General features: G+C 39.5%; 2 protein-coding genes across 3 annotated transcripts; one reads left to right on the top strand and one right to left on the bottom strand.

Moving 5' to 3' along the window:
- The first annotated feature begins 407 nt into the window (after positions 1 to 407).
- On the top strand, positions 408 to 10,850 carry LOC144651431 (contactin-associated protein-like 2). 2 transcript variants are annotated; one of them, XM_078511366.1, is made up of 5 exons: positions 408 to 690; positions 5,787 to 7,279; positions 7,830 to 8,111; positions 8,262 to 8,783; positions 9,252 to 10,850. In XM_078511366.1, the coding sequence occupies exons 1-4, from the start codon at positions 431 to 433 to the stop codon at positions 8,762 to 8,764; spliced, it is 2,538 nt and encodes an 845-aa protein (XP_078367492.1). In that variant the 5' UTR covers positions 408 to 430; the 3' UTR covers positions 8,765 to 8,783; positions 9,252 to 10,850. The 2 variants fall into 2 exon arrangements, with proteins under 2 accessions (XP_078367492.1, XP_078367491.1); XM_078511365.1 differs by having other exon boundaries at positions 7,830 to 8,783.
- A 1,711-nt stretch (positions 10,851 to 12,561) lies between these two features.
- On the bottom strand, positions 12,562 to 18,911 carry LOC144651438 (contactin-associated protein like 5-3-like). The gene is made up of 2 exons (XM_078511375.1): positions 18,482 to 18,911; positions 12,562 to 15,299 (listed from the first exon to the last, which is right to left on the bottom strand). Exons 1-2 carry the CDS (start codon positions 18,724 to 18,726, stop codon positions 13,076 to 13,078), a joined length of 2,469 nt encoding a protein of 822 aa, XP_078367501.1. The 5' UTR covers positions 18,727 to 18,911; the 3' UTR covers positions 12,562 to 13,075.
- Positions 18,912 to 21,545: the final 2,634 nt, after the last annotated feature.

The following is a 21,545-nucleotide window of genomic DNA, read 5'->3' as shown; positions in this document are numbered from 1 at the left end:
AATAAAAAGAAAGGTGTTTGATCGCTCAAAAAGCAAGCAAGATGGCACGCCGTAAAGAATCTAACACGATACAGTTCATTACAGAGCCTACAACCGCAGCTTTATACAGAGAATTGATACCTCGGAGCGGTTTGTTTTACAAAACCCACAAACGTAAATGTGATTGGTCTCAATGCGCACCATATTAACTCTATATATTAATATCATCCAATCGCACGCTATTGCAATTGTGTCTTTGTGTTCCAGAGTGCTATTTATCGCTTATTAGCGCGTTTCTCCCGCTAATTAACCAAAGAAGGTTCGTGGAAACAAATAGTGTTTTTCTTTCCGTAAAGATACAGTCGAGATAAGCGAATGCTGTGGAGAGCCGAGAAAGTGTGACAAACTCTTCGAGTGCTACACGGCTCGTGAAATTGACGCCGTAATCAACATGACTTCATGTCGGGGGTTCTTGATATGTGTTTTATACTTCATCATAATCGTCGATCAAACATGTATTTCTTCGGCAGTTGAAGTAAACATGGAAGGAACAGGCTACATTACCTACGATCTTCGTTCCAACAGTATTGCAACGAAGACGAATCACATCACATTTTCGTTTAAAACATTCCGCCCTTCTGGCTTGATGGTGCACAGTAGCGGCTCTCAGGGAGATTTCATTACGATCGAGCTAATCCACGGACAACTCAGGTAGGAAAAGATCATTTTAAATTCCTCTTAAAAAACTCAGGAAATACCTTCTATTCGCCATCGTAGCGAAACACAAATGCTAGAAACTGCATTTTGAGCGTTTTCACCTAAGAGACATGGGTTTTGTATAGTTTCGCATCTTTTACAAAAAGATGTCGAAACAAGCTGTTTTTCTTTGCCACTTCTCGTTTTAAGTAACTGAAGGCTGATTTTTAATCTAGCTTTTAGTTTTAAGCTAAGCCGGCCTGTTGTCAACTTTCAAAGCAAAGTTTGTCAAAAGTTTGTGGCGTTTGGGTTAGTAAACAAAGAATGCGTATATTGTCGATCACGGTTTAATTGCATTGAAAGGAGGTGAAAATTAGACGACTAAAGAAGTGAGATGTTTTGAAATTGAACAAAGGCAGTTCATCTATAGCTCAGCGTCAGTTATACGTTTTACAGCCTCCTTGATTGCACATTGTTATCTCCACAAATATAATGCATTTTCACTCACTTAATGACCGAGACACGCGTATTGATTCTTATAGCAGTCTGACAAATAGTCAAATGCGAGCTTGCACTTTCGCACTTACAAAGTTCTAACCAAGAATTCAACTTAAAATATAATCGAAAATCACCGCGCACTCTTTCACTAAAAGCTTTATTCAGCTGCCTTGCGGGCTTTGTTACATAGCGATGTTGGGTAGAATGAGCTATTATTGAATTAAACATGGAGAAAATGCAAAACAAACTCGAAAAATGTCCCGTAGTTGTTTATTTTTTCTAGATTTCTAGTAATTTCCTTCCATTAGAAACTTTTTATTTTCATTTGATATAAACGATGTATAACGGCTGGAATATCTGTGTAACACAAAGCGTTGACTAGGGGAAAGATTTTTGACGACTCAGGGTGATAAATTAATTACGTTTTAAAGTACATCTCTGTTACAATTTGGAAATTTTAGCTCGAGAAAAACAGCCTTGTTTTTAACCTTTGTTTTTTAACCAATGGGCAAATTTTAAGGTGGAGCTCACTATCGATGTAAATAGCGTCTATTTATTGTAAAATTCTTTCACAAGAAGATAGTTTACAAAATATAAAGTTTTCTTTATTGCACAAAGAATACAAAACGGAATTCTTTTGTTACCTTTTATCTTTACACCTGTCACAGGACAAACAGAGAGAAAACTTTGAAAGGTTTTTAAATATAAATATTTTCTTTAGAACTAGTTCAGCTCCTTAAATTATGTCTGGGTGATAATAAAATATCAGAATAATTATTGTTACAGAGGTTCTTGCACGTGGCCAATTATTTGTAATAAAACTTCGAACCCGTGATCCAATTGTATGGAAAAAAATTTATATCAAGTATATAAAACTTTATCGTGAAATTCTCATCAAGGATGACATCATATATTATTTTCTCACTACTGCGTGAGATTTGGATGGTATTTATTTCAAGGATGTGCGATAATTCAATGTCATAGACTTCAAATAAATAGTTTTTTCTAACTTTGTAGATTGTTATCTTGCTTTCAAAGTGTCCAATTATTGTAATATTGTTTCAACGTATTTGTTCTAGTCAACGATGTAGTCATCTAGGCGCTAGAATGCTTAGAACAAAGTGAGGTCCTTTAATTTAACGCTTTTAAAAGACCTTGTCGCTTCGCCAGTTTTGCAGCATTTGATATTCAACTTAGAAAGGAACGAATTTAACACTGCTGAAAATAACACAGAAAACCCTTAAGCTTAGTGCGTTTGCTTATTTTAAGCAGCTCTTCCAGTAGTTTACATGTCTAAACCAAAATAATAGACAAAAGTATAACCGTGACTGATCAATAACTAAAATCTACATACAATAACATTACTTTGGAAAGCTGACAGGTGATAAGAGTTAGGCAAATCATCAGCTGATATTGTCTTTATTCATCGACACATTCTCAAAGTAACATTGAAAGAAGTGTATGACAATGGTATATCTGACCTTGAAATAAGCGTGCGTGTGTAATTAACAAGGAAATAATTTTCGTGCGAACTTTGTAAGTGGTCCAGTCGATAACATTGGTCGGCAATATAGATACGACAAGGGTAAATAGTGGCGCGTTTTTATCCATAATTCGTGTTGATAGTCAATACAGAACTTATTAACTCGATCAGTATCAGGCGTTAGAAAACAGGCGGCATATACCTATTTATTTTTTGTATCAACTTATCAACTCCTTGTGCATAATAAAGTTAATTAATTCGCCAGGAGTACGTGATCCTCTAAAGGTGTTTTTTTTTTTTCAAAAAGAAAAAACCCTTTAAAATAAAAATTTCATTGCAATTTACCCCGAGTAGACATCTGCAGTTAATTGTGACTCGCTTTCTTATCAAACTTACTTTCCAGTTCTTCTACACATTTTTAAATTTTTGTCTGATCCTCGTTGCTTAACTTTGTATTGAGCAATTACTTTTTGCGATTTTTTTGTCGTTGTTTTAATTTGCTACAAGCAGCACGTTCGCGTGTATCTTTAGCATTGCACTGGGTTCCATTTTCTAGTTAATAGGGCGACTTCATTGCAACTTCTTTTGCCATTTTGTGTGCCAAAATGTAGGGGTCAGATGTAGGAAGAATCCATATGGTCACTGTAATGTATTTAAGAAAACTGTTAACTTAATTATCTGGATACAAAAAGAAACAGTTTTTTCTTAAGCCAAAAATAAGATACACTTCCTATGTGCTGCCAAGGTAAAACGGTTCGTAATGTTAGCAAATAACACACAAACTAGAAAGAATCTTTCTCGTTTATGTAGTAGGTGCTGAAAATCTACGAACCGTTAATTAAATTTGGCAAGAGCGTTGAAAGCGAGGATATAAAATTGATAAAGTATTGTAAATTTCCGACGAACTCATCTGACGAAAACAAAATTTCCACAAGTTATTTGTTGTCCACACTGAACCTTTCTTTCGTCTAACAATAGAAAATCGAGTTTGGGGTCCTTGATGCACAGTTTTACATTCACAACTGCCGCGCCTTCTTTTTCTATCGCCATAAAATCTCAATTGGTGGGCCGTCCGGAGAAAGACTGACGCGATTTTCGACACGGAAAGGGTGTCGGGCAATTCCTTTCAACGAGGCAATTTATAACATGTCGCTGAACTTTCATGTAAAAGAAATTAAAAGATCACAGAGCAAACTTATCCCGAACACACGGTGAAACATTTCGGGCCATATTGCGTGACGTGAGGTGACACAGTCGCACTCGAGTGAAAATGTTGCGTGTAATGCACGGCTTATTGCAGCGTGTCCGGGCTTTTAATTGAATCTATTTTTCATTCTTTTTCAAAAAAGTTGAGTCTACATAGGGTGACGACAATCGAAACATTGTTTTGCGATGGCCAAACATGGGGTTTTAACAGAAATCTATGGACCCCTGGTTTGTGTTTTTGCGGTTTCGCGGTAATTTAGCTGCCATGAAAAGACAATTATCAGCGATTTACAAACTTAAAGTGATTATCACATAGTTTGTAAACAACCACTTATAAAGCTTATCTTATTCAGTTTTAATCACATATTTAGATTGAGAACACTTATATCATCTACTTCAATAACTGTTAACTACATCGAGTCGACGCGCACGCTTACAAAATAATCAAATTTTTCAAAAGTTCACAAACACGGAGTAAAATAATCTTCTCTCGTTTAAAACGATCTGTTCTCTCTATATATTTACTCCTGTTCAACAAAACCGAATATCGTGACCAAAGCGTCCTTTCTTTTGTCCAACAGCTGTTTCAGAATAAGTGCTGAAGATTAATTAATTCAAGTTCGCTGCCGGCAAATATTACCAAAGTCTGCGAGTAATATGTCATGATAGCGATCTTTCCCTGCCGCTGTTTCACGGTTGTTACTTCAAAAATGCTTTAAATATCCCTTTATTGGAAAACTTTGTTTGCTGACCATTTGAATTCAAGAGCTTCCTTAACTTCTTTATAGCTCGTGTAGAAAACTGTTTCACCAGGGGCAAATTTCGCCCCTCGATAATTGGGGTCGCGGAAAAAAAACCGCCAAAGAAATGAAAACCGCTTAATATTGTGTGCAAAAAAATTGATAATAGTAATCAAAATAAGTTGTGCGGCAGCAAAATCACAGACTGCTTCTTCATCCACTGTTTCCAGATCGAACAAGGTTTAAAAGTGATGGTTTTTGCATAAGGAGTAAAATTAGGGAGCCTGGAGAAAAACCTACAGATCAGGGATCGCGCTTAGGTCTAGCATGCGAGCAGGCTCACCTTGGGGCACGCGCGAAAGCGACAATGGGGCACGCGCGACTCGCGATAAGGCGGGAAGGAGACTGCTGGAGACGCGCCAATACAGTGAGCTCGTGTCGCGCCTTCGCTGCTTCCGCGTGTCGTTCCCGCGCGTGCCCCAAAGTGAGCCTGCTCGCAGGCTAGCTTAGGTCACATTGTTGGCTCAAACAAAGACCGGATTCGAGAAGGCGGCGGAGATCGAGCGTAGTCACATTGGTGATAGGCGAGCTATCTGACAGCTGCGCCATTCCTTCTCTAGACTACGAACAGTCCTTTAAGTTTTTTTTCCTCAGTCCGTTGAGCGTGAAGACCATTTTCATCCCCATAGTCCTATCGTAATTCTCTTAGCCGACTTGGCACGAGAAAACGAAGGGCTCTGGGGACACAGGGTTTGAATTAATTCGAATTTTTTGATTGGCGGAAATCGAAAACGTAACGAATCTCGCATACATTCTTTTGAAACATCATGACACTGCATACATGAAGATCGGAATTCCGAGAATCTAGGACTGGAAATCCTGTGTCCCCAGAGCCCTTCGTTTTCTCGTGCCAAGGCCCAGCCGGCTAAGAGAAATGAAAGGCTATGGGGACGAGAATGCGTGAAGACGAAAAAGACTAAGAAGAAGATGGAGTCCTCACAGTCTAACCCTTTCCCAAAGGCTTTACCTGGAAGGCTAGCTGGCTATAGCTCTCTTATCGCTGCACCAGCACCCATTTTTCTTTTTCTGTCACAAACTCTCTGCGTACTACTAGGATAGGTTTTAACGAGGAGTGGGCATATAAAATATTTTAGCCTAACTAGTTGTTTTATCTTCCTTTTTAGGTTTACCATCAACCTTGGCAGCTCCAAGACTATTTCTGGGAAGCACACAGTTCTCCTGGGGAGCAACTTGTCAGACAATAAATGGCACGAAGTAAAAGTGGATCGAAACGAGCATACGGTGGTAGTTACCGTCGATAAAGAGAGGAGCGAGACAACAACACCAGGCTCTTTCGTCCGTCTTGACCTTGATACATTCGTCTTTGTTGGAGGGCTGGATACGAGTGACTCTGGAAGAGCTCTGGCCGCACCAAATTTCAACGGCTGCTTGAAAAATCTGTACTTTGATTTCATTGATATTTTCTATGGCGCTAAGATGGACCTTTCTGATTATGATACACATGGCTTCGTTCGTTTTTACTGCCCTGATACAGGCTACGTTCCGGTCAATTTCCCAGAGCCTGATACTCATTTGAAGCTTAGTAGGCATTCCCCCAAGAACTTCTCTGTGGAGCTCAGTTTTCGTACCTACGATGGCAATGGTATATTGCTTTACAAACAGAGCGCGCACTCTCGCCTGTATCTTTCGCTAGTGTCCGGAAAGCTTGAGCTGGAAGTTCGAGTGGAACCCGATAAACCAATTAAAATCAGCGTTGGTGAAGCCTTGAATGACGGCATGTGGCATGACGTCACTGCCGGAGTAACTCGCAAAGAATTGTGGTTGCAGTTGGATACGAAGCCAGAATTACGTCATGAAAACCCGTGGTTGGCGGGAATTGGTGATTTTCGAAGTCGCGTTTACATTGGCTACGGAACACAAAAAACTGGTTTTGTTGGTTGTATGCATCGAATTAAGCTTAACGGGAATCTAGTTAAGTTAACCAGTTTAAGCGGTTCTCGTATTAGCGGCGCGGTTATAAACCGATGCGAAATTGCTAGCAAATGTTTCCCAAATCCATGTCGAAATGGCGGTCGCTGCCTGCAGACATGGCAGGCTTTTCGGTGTGACTGCGAAGGGACGTTTTACCATGGGGACCGTTGTAAGATTCCTCTTTATCGTGCCACGTGCCAAGAGTATAAAGCGCTGGGAATGGTCCAGGACGCGTATTGTAAAGTGGACCCTGATGGAACGGGTCCCCTGGGGACCTTTGATGTGCTGTGTAATATGACAGCCTCTGATGCTGCCAAGACTGTTATTAATCACGACAAGGAGGGCAAACATCAAGTCACACTGGGCGCCACAGACCTCGCCAGTCATTACTTCCAACGTATTTCGTACGTAAGTGACTTGGCGAGTATCCGAGCATTGATAAAGCGCAGCGCAAACTGTCGCCAATTCATCCGGTACGACTGTTACAATTCTAAGCTGTTGAATTCACCTATTGGTCCTGAGCATGTGCAGTGGTTGTCGAGTACCGCTGTCCCACAAAACTACTGGGGAGGCGCGCCTGTTGGGAGCAATAAGTGCGCATGTGGAGTGACAAAGACCTGTGCGGACCCCTCTAAGTACTGTAATTGTGATGCTGATAGTGATGACAAGTGGAGAGAGGATTCTGGTGAGTCATAGACCGTCACGCAACGCGTTACTCAGTGTCACATATCTATAACACCGTGTTTATAACAAAGAAAGTTTCAGTTAGAATTTGCTTTTAGAATTGCCTACCTGCCATGTGTAAACTTTAACTGAATTCTTGGCAGCGTATGATGAAACAGGCTAGGGAAATTAGTTTTTTTTCTTTATATAACAAGATAAGTTGTTTTTATTGCTTTGTCACGTTAGGTTGTTTGTGCAACTAGCAGTAATGACCTATTTGAAATTCCAGAAAATGTCCCGCCCCTTCCCTCTCCTCCAAATTTCTTACCCTTAAGTTCCGCCCTCCACCCTCCCTCAGTTCCGCGAGCGGTGCCTTACTGTCCATCATGAAGCCAATAGTGCGAAGCGGTTTGATGTTAAGTTGTTAAGGTAAGGTAAGGAAATTTATTACACCAGGGTAACCCATTCAGCAACGAGGTTTGTATCCATTGCGGCCCTGGGACAATAAAAGTATGTACAATATAAAAACCGTCACATTTGACTCATATGACACGATAATTTGTTCCTAACAGGTTATTTACAAGACAAGTCTTCATTGCCGGTGAACATGCTACAGTTCGCCTCTGATGCCAAGGACTCGTTCTTTACTCTCGGCCCGTTAGAATGTTTCGGTTCCTCAGGACAGCCTTCAGGAGAAGTAAGCAATGCAAATTTTATCTCGTCCGCTTGCAGACTTGTCAATCCACCCCCTACAGCTGACGTAGCAACAGCATCGAGCACTCCCCTGACTGGCACTCAATGGCCACCGGAGACTTCTACAGTAAGCAAAAAGTTTACTACCACGCCAAGCCCAGGTAATAATAGAAATACTCTATCTTCCCCTAAACATCACGTTACCATGACGACAACTATCGCAACGAATAAAAACTCAACCCTGGTGACGTCAGTGTTTAGTCACGAAACCAAGAGCGATGGTGTGACCGTACATTCTTCCATTACCACAGGTAAAGATGGCGTGACAGTGCACTCAAGCATCACTACCAAAGGCAAGACAGTCACGCTGCCTACCGTCACGCCAGTTAATCCGAAGACTGCCCCCAAAGTGTTGGTCATAACTAACGGAAGCGTTTCTTATATCACGCGCGTCAAAGGAGGTGTGGTGTATGACGCACGGTTTATAATCTTGATAACATCGTCTGTGCTGGCCTTCATACTCCTCGTATGTGTGATAATTTTCGTTTTTCTGAAGCGCTCTGGCCGCAGATACGTGTGTTGTGTTTCCTGTAAGAGCTGCAGAAGGAAAAAGAGTATCCCGGATATTGAGGTGTACCGTCATTCAGTGCGCACGGATTCCCCGGATGTGGTACAGCTGGATGATATTAATCATGACGCGGTGGAGGTTGGGTCCTACAACATGAGTAACGGGCAGACAGTGTACCATTCGGTCCATCGGGACTCGCACGTCAGAAAATATGTCTCCTTTTCAGCTTCTACCTCCAAACTGTGAATATCAATTGGAAAGAAAGGTAATACTAAAAGAAAGCAGCATTTTTATAACATATTTTATCATACAAAAGAGATAGTTCCCTTGAGACATTGCAATGTTCGGATATGACGTCTCCTTTTAACATAACAATAAACGAAAGCAATATTTTTAAACATTTTATTATAAAAGAGTAGCGGCTCCCTTTTCCTACAATTCTTTCTATTTCAAAACCTTTTCTAGATGAAGATATCTTAATCAATCATATACGCGTGATACCCGGCTAGTAGCTCCTTACTTCTGGGCATAAACTTAATTTAGCCATATAATCTTTTAGATAAGTTGTGCACCTTAATGACCCCCTTGATGATTTCTATTAATTGTTGACTAAACGTTAACCCAATCGCTAAGTACGATCTTTGACTTGTAACAAGGAAGGATATAATTATGTTATTTTATTATTTTCAGCTTTTTTTGTTCTCATCTTCTTTTGTTCTGGTTTCTTTTCCAGGACTTTGCTGCGTTTGACACTCAAACTGGATTGTTGCTGTGACAGAAGAACCTTCTTGTTTAAGTTAAGCCAATGCTCTTGATATTCAAGGATCGTGATCTAATGTTTGTAAAGATTGGGTGTTGTAGAACTGTTGGAGAATGAAAATAGATCAAATGGAACGAGTCTGTGACGCGCTTACAGTCTGGAAACGGGCATAACAATTTGCACGCATTGCGTGCGTATCCAAAGACATCTTAATAACCAGACTCCTATTAAGCCTTCGAATGTCTTTTCTTTGAGACGATCTCTTGTTAAAACGTCATAGGTTATGAAAACTTTTAGTTACACCCCTCAATAGTTTTGGAGACTTTTGTAAGGTCGAATTAAATTGTTCTAATCGATTATAGTGCTTACACTTACCGGGCAGGTCTGTTACAATTAATTTTTTTTTCTTGGAAATGGGACTGATGAAAATTGTGGAGAACTCAGGCTTTCAGATTTAATTGTGTTTTTTAACTGTTGTGTGAATCAAAAGTAAGCGAAGAGCTTTTGTGTGCCGAGCGCTTGTTTTGCTAACAAGGTTTCGGCGCTCACTGATGATTCCGTAAACTGTTGAGAAAAAGTCTGTATATAATCTTAAATTAGCCAGGGATGTAGTGCATGGTTAAAGAAAATCTGGAAAAATTTAGTTTTTCCCTAAGTTTAAATCGTTTAGAAAACATCTAATTCTTAATTTCGTCGATATTTTGTTTATAGAATTGAACGACAGGAATATGTTAATCCCGCTACCACTGCAATTAACCATAGCCACAACGAAATTTTAGAAATTACTTTGGTGAATAAAAGGACAACACGTGGCTTTGTTTCGACATCCACGTAAAAAGAAACCCATTGCAGCGTAACCGTGCAATAAGTGCACGCGCCAATGACGTAGCGCGATCTACAAAGGTATGACACAAAACCTGTCCTATTACTGCTCAGAGGGTCTGGATGGGGCTGCTGAAATCTCCGTTATCTCATTTCTCAGCTTTCAGTAAATTTTGCAGACCTCAGTTATTAAAAAAACGCGTCATTTCTTGGCTAAAAGATAACATTTTGACCCATTCTCATCTACTAGTTAAAGCCCCAAACAGATCCTCTTCACAAATACGGCCTGTTGATAACCAGTTAGATTTGAGTATTTTCAAAATAATTTTGCTATAGTTTTGATTAAAGGGAATGTAGAAACAATGCTTCCCAGATTCTTATAAGCACCATGTAAATAAGACTATAGCTAATGTGAAGTAACTGTAACAAGAAATGTGGCTACGCACACTTTCCTGGGCACGCCGCTTGTTCTTCGCATTGCTCCTAACCGTATATTAACTAACTGGTATTTATCCTTTCATATTCCTAGTTTAGAAAAGGTATAACCCGTTAGTCTTGTTATATCAATATTATCGTTAATCGTGTAATAAAACGCTTGAAAGTTTTTATTGGTTGATACATGTACCCAGGTCCCAGATCAATGAGTGGCTCGCTACCTTTCAAGAGAACAATATAAACACAAACAACAGGGGCAATCCCCCTGCCTCCAACACAATAACCAGGCCCGGGGGTACTCCCTATAATGGCCTATACGGGGAGGCTCCGCCCGAAAGGGGTACCTTTTTCAGGCTTCAGGTATATAAAAGGGTAGGGATTTCACAAGTTGAGGTATATGAAAGGGTAGGAAATTCGGGCATTAAGATATTTAATTACCTTTAAAGTAAATATTTCGAACAGACGCAACTTATGGCTGTATCGTCCTTTATTTATTATAAAGCGCTACATAAAAATGTCAAGAAAACGTCCTGTTTTAAGTATATGTCATGTCGTGTAGGTATATGTAAGGGGTATTTTTTCAATAAAAGGTATACGAAAGGGGTACTTTTTCTGTCAAAATGGTATATAAAAGGGTAAGGGGTTGGACCTCGGGGCGGAGCCTCCCTGTATAAAACTTTTTCGAGTGCCCCCCCCCCCCCTTCCTCTCCCCGGGCACAATAACAACTGCTACACTAGAAGACCAGTAGTGACTTGAATTACAAGCTTACGAGAACTGCTTTACTACTGGGCCCAGTTGTTCAAAGGTGGATAACGCTATCCACCAGTTAAATCACTATCCGACGGATAAATGTTGGCAAAACAAACTACGCTATCCACTGGATAGTGATTCTATCGGTTAAATAGCGTCATCTATCCTTTAAACAACTCAGGCCTTGCCCATATTATGTCTGTGATATCACCTATTCCGAGATTGCGCTGCAGAATAGATTTGGTGGGCGTGTTCGAATCCCTACAATTATGGACCTCTCAAAGGAGCTACGCCACGACGCCTGTTGAAAAAATGGCCCTACCATATTCAAGATACTAAGCAAAGGTTTTTATACAAACATCTGTAATTTCTAACCACTTTGGCTACCCGTCAAACATGGCGCCGAATTCGATACCGTGACAAGGTCTATTCTGTACATCAAAAAAATAACTTAGGCCCGGTTCAGACGCCGTTCTTTTCACGAGCCGAACTTAATTCGAATTTGGACCGACCCAATTGACAAAAGTACGCCTCTTGATTCAGACGCCATACTTTTTGGCTGCTCCGAAGCCGTTCCTAATACAGTTGCAATAAAACCAGTCGAAATACATTAGAATAATTTATGAATTAGGATCGGCACCTGAAAAGTACGGCGTCTGAATCAAAGCCGTTCCAAAGGCGTTCCACAGGCGAAATTTTAGGCCAAGCCAGGCGGGAAGAACGGGTGAGCCGTTCCAAATTGAAATAGCCGTTCTTATTTGATTCAGACGCCGATCTTTTCATGTACTTAATTCAAAGAATTAGGTTCGGCTCATGAAAAGATCGGCGTCTGAACCGGGCCTTGCATAGCTCCTGTGAGTTTTTATTAGCATAATTTGTTATGACGCAAAAGTTCGGATTCAAATGAAAGTCAGCTCGAGCATTAACTGGATCACAGTAAGGGACGGACCATTAAATTTATGAAAGTGGGGTGGGTGGGGCAAATTCTTCTGAATAAGAATTTTTTTCACCGTTCAATGGTAGTTGCAAGATTTCTTGTATACCAACATAACCCTCTGCAAGATTTTTTTCTATAAAAATCCCAAGAGCAGGTGGGGCTTGCTTGATTTTTTCTCATTCTTATTTTTGTGCACGATTTTTTCCTCCTTTTTCCGTTTGCAACACCCCAAATTAAATAGTCGGTTTCTAACTCCTGATAATGAAAGATGTTACAAACCTTTTCTGCATGCCCCGCTCCTGAAAACAATGTGCATCACAGTACAAATGATATGCCTTCTATGTAGTTTAATATAAGCCAGCCTAAAATTACATGTAAAATTCTTTCCCAGCACTCCTTCAATCTTTTTTCATCAACTCTTTCAAAACATCCTATAGAGATTAAATCAGATGTTGAAGCTTCTTTTTTTTACAATTTAAAGCGAATTGCCATATTTTAAACGAGAGTTGTTCATGAATATTCAATTAACTATACGTACATCGATAATTATTTTCGTATGTTACATCATTTTAAACATTTTGCATTGAACAAAGTGGCATCTTTTTATTATTCTTCTCAAAAGGCACACTGCGTCCCTGGAAGCTATTTTTAGAACTTGCAACAGCTTTGTTATCTCTGCCATGCGCACTGACGATTATCACACCTCCATCCACCGCACGTGCAGTTTCAATTTACTTTCCAGTTGGTGTTTTCTACAGACCATTCCATGTCTTTCAAAGTGGACCGCTCTGTCTCTTAATCCTGCCAACCGTGGACTTGCGTTATTTTATTTTCGGTCAATAAAAGCCATCTTTATACCCAATATGACTTCAGCCCACCCGATGCATTGGCATCGACATATCTTCCATTTGCATTTGCACTGCACTGTGTCAACTGCCTCCCCCGGATCGACGACCGCTTGGTTACAAGCGGCAGTAACCTGGCTGGATATCCAGACGATCCAGCCGGGGGGACAATGTACTCACCACGCTTACTGTGAGTCCGAATGCACATGATAACACGAGGAAGCGCAAACTTCATTGAGAGCAGAACAATGACCACCAACGCTGCGGATATCATGACTATTGCGAGGGTAGACATTTCAATTTCTTCGTCATCCGAGGTACTTTCCTGATCTTGCGGAGTAGTTTGCCTACTCTCTTCGACGCTTCCAGAGGCTGGTATGGTGGTCACCCCGGAGAATGCAACAGACGAGTTCGCGCATTCTTCTCCATCCTCACTCGGACACAGGCTTCTCGCAGATGTCGGAGTAGGAGTGGTAGTGGGGGAGACAGTGGGAGGGGAAGTAGGTGTGGGATCCCCCGCCTTCGGACAAGCATTCTTTAATCGGTTCATATCGACCGTGGGGTCGCGCGGCTTGGGAATCTTTTGTCTTGTTGCGCTTCCCCAGCATTCCAATGGTCCGAGCGTAAAATCAGACTTGGCACTTTTCTTGTTGAATTCTAGTCCGGTGACAGGCAAGGTGCTTTTGTCCGTCAAAAATCCCTCGTCTACTCTCCATTGGCTATCCTTGTTATCACAGTTACAAAACTTCGCCGTGCCTTCACAAGAAGGTGGGTCGATCATTCCGCATGCGCACTTTTTACTCCCGGGTTCGGCTCCGCCCCAGTAATCCTGTCTCTCGTGGTCACGTGACAACCAGAACGCGTGTGGAGGTCCGCGAGGTGTGTTAAGAAGTTTAGAACTAAAACAATGAAATCTAATGTGCTGACGGCATTCTTTGCTCTTCTCTATTAACTGTGTCATTTGTTGCATACTGATCGAGTTCGAGTAAGTAATCTCGTGTTTGTAATGCGATCCAACAATTCTCGCGTCGCTAACTCGAATCTTTGTCATTTTATTGTGGGTTATAATCGTGTACGTTCGTTTAGGATCGTCCGTTACGTTACAGAGCGCAGTGTAAGGGTTCCCCTCTCCTTCAGAATCAAGTAAACAAGGCATACTCTTCTTCAATCCCATAGCCCTGTAATATTCACACGCTGGCTTGTATTTGGAAATTTCGCATCTTTCTCCTTCGAACCGAGTGTATTCGCAGTTGCAATAAAACCTTTGCCAATCCTGTGAACATTTCCCGCTATTTTTACATGGATTGGGCTCACAGCGGTTTTCCAAGCGGCATGTGTACTTTAAATCCTCATTGGTATGTTTACTCTTCTTAAGATTCCTCAAGAAAATCTTCTGACTGTCGATTTGCAAGTTTAATATGCAGCCAACAAAGCCAGGAAAGTCCCTGTTGTCGTCGAAGCCGCCGAGAAAGATCTTCAAACGAGACCTGTTTGCGAACTCCTGCATCAACAACGATTGATTCAGAGGTTTTGTTTTCGTTCGTCCGTCCAGCTGAAGACGAACTTCGCGTCCTCTTACACTGGCGTTCACACTATGCCATTCGCCATCATCAAGATTAGAACCCAGGTGTAGCTCGGTCTTCGATCCATTAGGAGCAGTGACGTCATAAAGTAACGTGCCAGCCGAGAGACGTAAATGCAACTTGACTTTTACTGCGCTCCGCGACATGAGAAGCCCTTCTTCGACGTGCGAACGGAATCGAAAACTGGCGTAAAATGTGTCGTTATCTGCGGGTAATTTTTTAACAGTCACTCTAAATCCAACGTTTGGGTTTGTCATGGTGACAACCCTATAGTCCAATTCCTCGCATTTAAATGACACCTTGCCGTTGATATCATATCCAAGAAGTTCGCCTTTCGCTTCACGGATTAGATTTTTGCCACGGAATATCAAATCTGCCAGACACCCGCGAAAATTTCGTGTTCCTTCCACACCGTAATACTTGTATGTAGCGGGCTTCATTCCACCAATGTAGATTGTGTCTAAATCAAGATGGTGATAGTCTTCCTGAATGATGTTTGAAGCAGCAACAGAGTCTACCTTCAGTCGCGCTGTTCGGCCTTCCTGTGTCAAGGTCACGTTATGCCATCGGCCGTCATTCAAGTCCTTTTTTGGATTTTTCATCTCCAGTGTTCCTCTTTGATGATGTCCGCCAAGGTACGCTTGATAACTGAAAAACGAAAATAAAAGGTCAATTGATCGAGATGCACTTATTTTTGTCAGAAAGATTCTTTTCCTCACAAATTATCTTAGAGACATTTTCCCTGGTGGGGAGGACTTCAAAGTTAAAGGATCGCTGATGTTCGTCGTCAGCGTGAGGGAGTGTAAAGGGACACTGTCACTGGAATTTTATTGCCTTTCGGTAAAAAGTACTCAAATCAGTGGCGAATAGGTCTTCTCGCACGTGAAATGCACCTAGTACATTAAGATGCAGATATAAAGTAAATTGCTGTTGAAGGAAGAAGGGAGGCATAATAATTTTTTAGGTGTTTTCCAGTCCATAAGGATAAAACTTCAGCCTAACTTTTTCAAGTTGAGATCTACAATTTCAAAAAGTTCCTGATAGCATCACAATAATATCACTTGTTTATCGCTTCCGTCAATTTTTATGGTGATTTTTAACAAAATTGGACCACTATTCGTAGCTTCCATATGCCTTTAGGCTCTCGAGTTTTTGAAGTGAAACTGGTGACAGTGTCCCTTTAATTAAATTGTGGCTCATAGCATGATCATGGTTCGATCGATTAAGCGTGGAGTCTTCAGAGCATGAGAGTCCTCCCATTTTTTTGTAATAATAATAAATAATAATAGTAATAATAATAATAATCGATATTTTAACAGGGTGACCCCTTCAGTCGCAGGATTGGTATCAACGGGGGCCCTGTGTAAAATAAAATAAATTTAAAGTAAAAGAGAGTATGTATAAAATATCTATCTATCTATAAAAACTACTTTAAAAAAGATACCGCTAAAATGCTAAAAAAGTTTAAAAGTTTAAAAGAAGTACTAGTGTTCTCATAAAAATAAGTAAATTACGAATTAAAATGTTCTAAAAATAACCTAAGAATAAAAAGCAGAGATAGGTATTGTAATACCTGTTTACACTAGTTTGAATAGTTTTCTAACCAAACTTTTACCTAGCTACTCAGATCAGGGTCCTACAGACTTCGCTGTTCGGAATGGTCTCATTCTTCACAACTAGTACGCATTCTAAATACACTGTACTACGAGAAATTTACACAAACCGGCTGTTAGGACGGCCTCGCTTCCATGACCGCGCTAAAAATCAGCCAGTCGAAAGCCGAGCGGTAGCCAAGTTGTGGACAGAAGATTAAAAATAGATTTCAAAAAATTATCGTAGGAAAAGGCCCGTGAATGGAAGAATCTTTACATTAGATCATGCATTCTCTATTGTCCATCTGCATAAAACAGTTTTTTTAACTTCTTAGAGGTGCTACTGTGGTCTCGGTGGTGAAACGTTAAAAGGTGAAACTGATTTGGGCGTGGCAATCTAACTCCTACTTTAATTTAGCTCTTAACAGCACATACGTACTCTTATTCGCACTGCCAGTCTTAAAACGATTTTAAGAAGTTAAAATCCTCCTGTGTTAAAAGATCATCTGTTTGCCAAACAGATAACTAAAAAAATTAAAATCAATACAGCAAGTGACAAAATTATGTCCAAGGTCAACTTCACAAGCTGTTTCGCCGACTTGTGCAATTAGCCAGGAGCCCATGGGCTCCTGAATTAGCACAGTTAAATTCGCCGATGGTGACTCGGTAGAGACCAGAGGACGTGTCTGCATTAATGGGGTTTCTCTTAGCATTTCAGCATGCGGGAGCCAAAAACAGCGGTTTGTTGGTAATCCGGCGTCTGCAAAGTGGGATTTTCATACTTTTCACGCACTGTTCTCGAAAAAAGATGAGACATGTCAAGCCAGGACCTGTAAAACTATATACAATCTGAAAATAACTACAGTTTAGTTTTATACGAAGGCATAAAACATATGGACTGAGAAGCTTCAAAAAATCGAAAGGAGAAAATGTCACCAAAAACGTATTGTCAAATTTAGATTGTGAGAGATTCAAACAGCCGATTAGAAAACTTCATTTCATTTTTATTTACTTTTTTTCTCCAGATTGAAATTAAGCTTTGACTGAGCTATATCAACTAAATTCCGGTATGCTCTGAAACGTATTTTTTCCCTCGATGTTTTGCTGTTGTATGTATGAACTTGAACTGTAATCCCAGAAAATTGATAACTAAATCTGTCTGTTTTTCATAACAACAAGAAAGCAAAGTTTCACTCGATATTCATTTAAACAAGCTCTTCATTTTATGCAATTCTATATTTCCAAAAAAATAAGCATAACATTTTCACTCAAGGAAGACATGCAGTGGCTGGCTTTGTCTATTCTTTTATTGTTTTTTTATATATAAAAAAAATATATTTTATTGTATAAAAGTTTATTCAATTTTTCGCTACCTACAGCGCGTAGCAACAATTATATGTCGGGTTTAACGTCTTCTGCAAAACAGTTGGAAAGAAAATTATTTTTAATTTCGACAGAATTCCCGCTAATTTTACTGTAATGCCTCCCTTTAGTTGGTGGTCAGGGCAAAATATTTATAATTACAGTAGACAGTACTTGACCGAAAAAAAGAAATCATTGTAAACATATCTTGATCGTAAAACCCACGAATTTTGCATCGATTCCCAAGATAACGAGATTTAGAATTTGCAAACAAGATTTCTAATAGCTTCTTAGCAAAGCATAAAATATAATTTCTGATTGAGTATTTTTTCTAAATCAATACTTTTTCAAAGTATAAGATTTTCTGCTTCAAACAGAATTACTTTGTTGGTCTATTTTTAACACTCAAAATAAATACACGTACTTAATTGTTTTTCTCGCTTATTTATACAGGAATGTGAAAATACACACAACGACTAAACGCCTGTTAGGAATTATTCTGTAGTTACGGTATTGCTCAAACCTTTTCTGGATTAACTTTCGCAACATGTTAAAATTGAGCTTTTTCCAATCCAGACATTTCAGAAATAAATCAGCTTTATTCTTTACTATACGCAAGAGCAACCTGGGTATTTTACGTTCCAAAGGAACATTGAAAAGTTTCATAACTACAAAACTTATTGCAAACCTGCGACACAAAATGAGATCAAAACTGGAATCAGCACCTATCAAGCTGTAAATTGACGTAAAATGAAATCTTTCCTCTGTTACACTTTGTTTGTTTTCCGTACAGGAAGAAAGTGATGTCTAACTGTTTACATATTTCACAAAACACTCCCATTCACTTCAACTTGTTAAAAATAACAACACACTCACCGCACTTGGCCGTGGTAGATGTCGAGCTGCAGAAAATCGTTGTTTCCCTTGCTGTACATAAACAGTCCGTTTGGATGAATGGTTCGGAATCGCAGCTTAATCACAGTCTGTCGTGGATTCGCGACTTTTCTCAGCCCGTAGGTGATGAATTCTTCGCCGTGGAGTCGCACCTGAGCGCCAAGTGTGTTTGTCAAAGCGAGCGTAAAGAAAACCAGTGAAATGCTCAGTTCGCGTGGCAAACCCATCGCGCCTTTGCAAACTCGACGCTGGGTGGCGCTTCAGAGAAAGGGAACAGTTGTAGATTTAAAGTGAGTAATTACAAGCGAACAAACTTTAGCTCGCCTCTGCGGGCGCTCCATATCCTTGAGTCATGCTGATTTGCATGAAAGAATAAAATACAATGCGAGTCGTCTTTCCCGCAAGAAGAATCGGCCTGTTATGGTTGCTGGACTATAGCCGAACAGAAGATTTGGCAAGGAAGGGGTTTGGAAATTATGAATTAGCCAATGAGATAATGGCAAGTTAATAAACACTAATTGATTTCTATTCCTTTGAGATCGCCAGGTGTTTTATTTGACACTTTCTCGACGAGCTTTGTGGATTTTCTTCCGCGAAATCAGTGCAATGAAAACAAGCTTAATAACCCTTGAAAAGTAAGAAAAATTAAAATATCGTAATTAAAGGATCGTAGCATTTAAGAGTTATTGAAGCGAACTTGAGTCGATCTTCAAAATTGCTTAATAAATGTTGGCTCGAAAACGCCTTTAATCGATACACATAAACTGATACACTTCCCCCGTAACCAAGTAGAAATGAATTTTATTATAATCAAGACTGAGTTTCTAATTAAAAAATCCATATCTATTACTAAGCGAAATGAGCTTTCTTGATAAATACACTCTTATGTGTACCGCGCTGGGCTCGGAAAGGCTGTCAGCAAGGGTGTCGTATGAGGAGGGAACTCTTTAATTTTAATCAAGGACCGCGGGAAATGGAATCAATGTTATTAAATGCGCTTCTTTCTGCGACTCTAACTGGCTGCGATCTGGTAAATAAGTAGATATAGCTTATCATACATGTCTCGTTGAGGTGTTCCAATTTTTAAAAAGTTCCTACTAAGCTTTAAAACCAGAACCTTTTTCTAATATCGCGTGGAAATAAAATTTGCGCGGTTTTCCACTTTACTTCAAAGTTTATTATTTCTTTGACTAGCCGGCCTGTATTTTAAATATTTTATGCGAGAATTTATCTTCATTCAATAGAAAGACTATTGAATAATGTACCTTGTGTGATAAAATCTTGTCACAAAATTCCCTGAAAGGAAAAAAGTTCAAAAATCGCCAACCCGATCTATTTACACTGTTAACCCATTTAAAATTCATTAGCATGTTGAAAATTTCTCAACAAACCTGAAAGCGTGTCTATATTTAGTTGACAGAATAGTTTTGATTTTGAGGTTTTGAATTTACACACAAGGGCGAAAGAATTATCTCTCTTCTCCTCGGGATATTTGCTATGCTTGGGTTTCTGAGCTGTTGGCTGTCAAGTCAAAAACAACAAATTTTAACTGAAATAATTTGTAACTTTTTGAAATTTTAACGATTGTGTTTTATTTAAGAACGCCTTCTTCTATTTTAAAATACCTTCTCTTCTCATAACATAAGCAATTGAAACTGAAAGTAGATTTCTGATTATTTTGTTTTCTGAAAATTTTAATTTCTTTCTCCTAATCTTGGAAGGAAATTGTAATTATAAAGTTGAAAAATTGCAAATCCAATAACTAGAGAAAATCGCGAATGGCACAACACATAACACAAACATTTTACAAGGTAATATATCGATAGAAAATATTTGGTGTAATTCAAGGACACTGATTTGAAAATATATCTTTAGGAATAGAAGATTAAAATAAGTACTTGTGCTAAGATGAGTTACGTAATCTTATTCCGATTTTTATGCCCTCTTTACGCCTTTCGACTGTGTTTGCAATATATTTTCCACCATCTTCTTTGGCAAATAGGTCCTTGTTCTAGAGATTACTATCTGCAGTATCTACTGCAATATCTCATAGCGGGCAAGGTCACAGAAAAAAAACTATTCTCCAGTAAATAAAAATGTAATAAGAGTATAATAACACAAAACGACGGTGAAACTAAATTATATAAAAATTAAATTACCTGCTGATACCCACATTGTGAAAGTTGATCTTTGATAGTGAAACCAAAGGCCTAAATTTTAGGGGGTAAAAAACCCATTCAAGTTTCGTGCGAGATGTCAGTTATCTAATTACGTAGAATTACCACATGCAAGAGTTCGATAACGTGATTTTCCTTAAAATAAGCTTCAAAACAGCTTTTTCTTTTAACTCAAAACCTCTTGAGCTAAAGAATGCAGGGCAAGGCTATTTGCAGTGAAATTGTTGTGTTTTGTAAATAGCACTAGTTTATCTACCAGGGAGCTTGTTTCACTTCATTTCAGGAAAGAAGCTTCAAAGAAACTCTTTCGTGCTCTAGTACATATTTTAGTATATGATAATAATTTGATGAATCATAACTTTGATGAACACATTTATAAAATCGACCACCACGGTCGACACACAAAATGCTCGTGAGCTCTATTCTCAATCTATTCCTTATCGATTCCTCGGCGTGTGGTTATGACGTAATTATAATAACGATGATAAAAAGCTGATAGTCTCACGTAGAAATGGGAACTAAAATTGGTTTTCACGGGGTTGTGTGGAAAATAATTTCGTTATCGAAGTTAAGTGGTCAGGCGAATCTCCACAAGGACAAAATTGAGCAAAGGAAAAGAGAAACGGGAGTGAACGGGAGTCACTGGGGTGGAAACTCGTAAATCCGCTGGATTTAAAAGAATGCAGGCCCACAACTAGTCTCCTTGGCAGCCAAGTTGTTGGGCTGCGAAGGAGACTCGCTCAAGTCATTGACAAAATTTTATTGCCTCAATGCTCTGGTTGGCATGCTTAGCTTAGCTACTTTTTTTTAAGTACACCTGCCAATACGTATTTGTGGGTGATCTACGATATTTTTGACGATTCCTAATC

This window comes from Oculina patagonica, chromosome 4 (genome assembly GCF_052425735.1).
Source record: "Oculina patagonica isolate OP01 chromosome 4, crgOcupat, whole genome shotgun sequence".
Lineage (NCBI taxonomy): Eukaryota > Metazoa > Cnidaria > Anthozoa > Scleractinia > Oculinidae > Oculina > Oculina patagonica.
This window is presented reverse-complemented; position numbering and strand designations above follow the sequence as displayed.

Excerpts from the sequence above, each read along its gene's own strand:
- LOC144651438 (XM_078511375.1), bottom strand. The coding sequence starts at position 18,726 with ATGGGTTTGCCACGCGAACTGAGCATTTCACTGGTTTTCTTTACGCTC. Across the intron at positions 15,300-18,481 it reads ATCTACCACGGCCAAGTGCG|TTATCAAGCGTACCTTGGCG; the intron begins GTGAGTGTGTTG and ends TTCGTTTTTCAG.
- LOC144651431 (XM_078511365.1), top strand. The coding sequence starts at position 431 with ATGACTTCATGTCGGGGGTTCTTGATATGTGTTTTATACTTCATCATA. Across the intron at positions 691-5,786 it reads CTAATCCACGGACAACTCAG|GTTTACCATCAACCTTGGCA; the intron begins GTAGGAAAAGAT and ends CTTCCTTTTTAG. Across the intron at positions 7,280-7,829 it reads CAAGTGGAGAGAGGATTCTG|GTTATTTACAAGACAAGTCT; the intron begins GTGAGTCATAGA and ends TGTTCCTAACAG.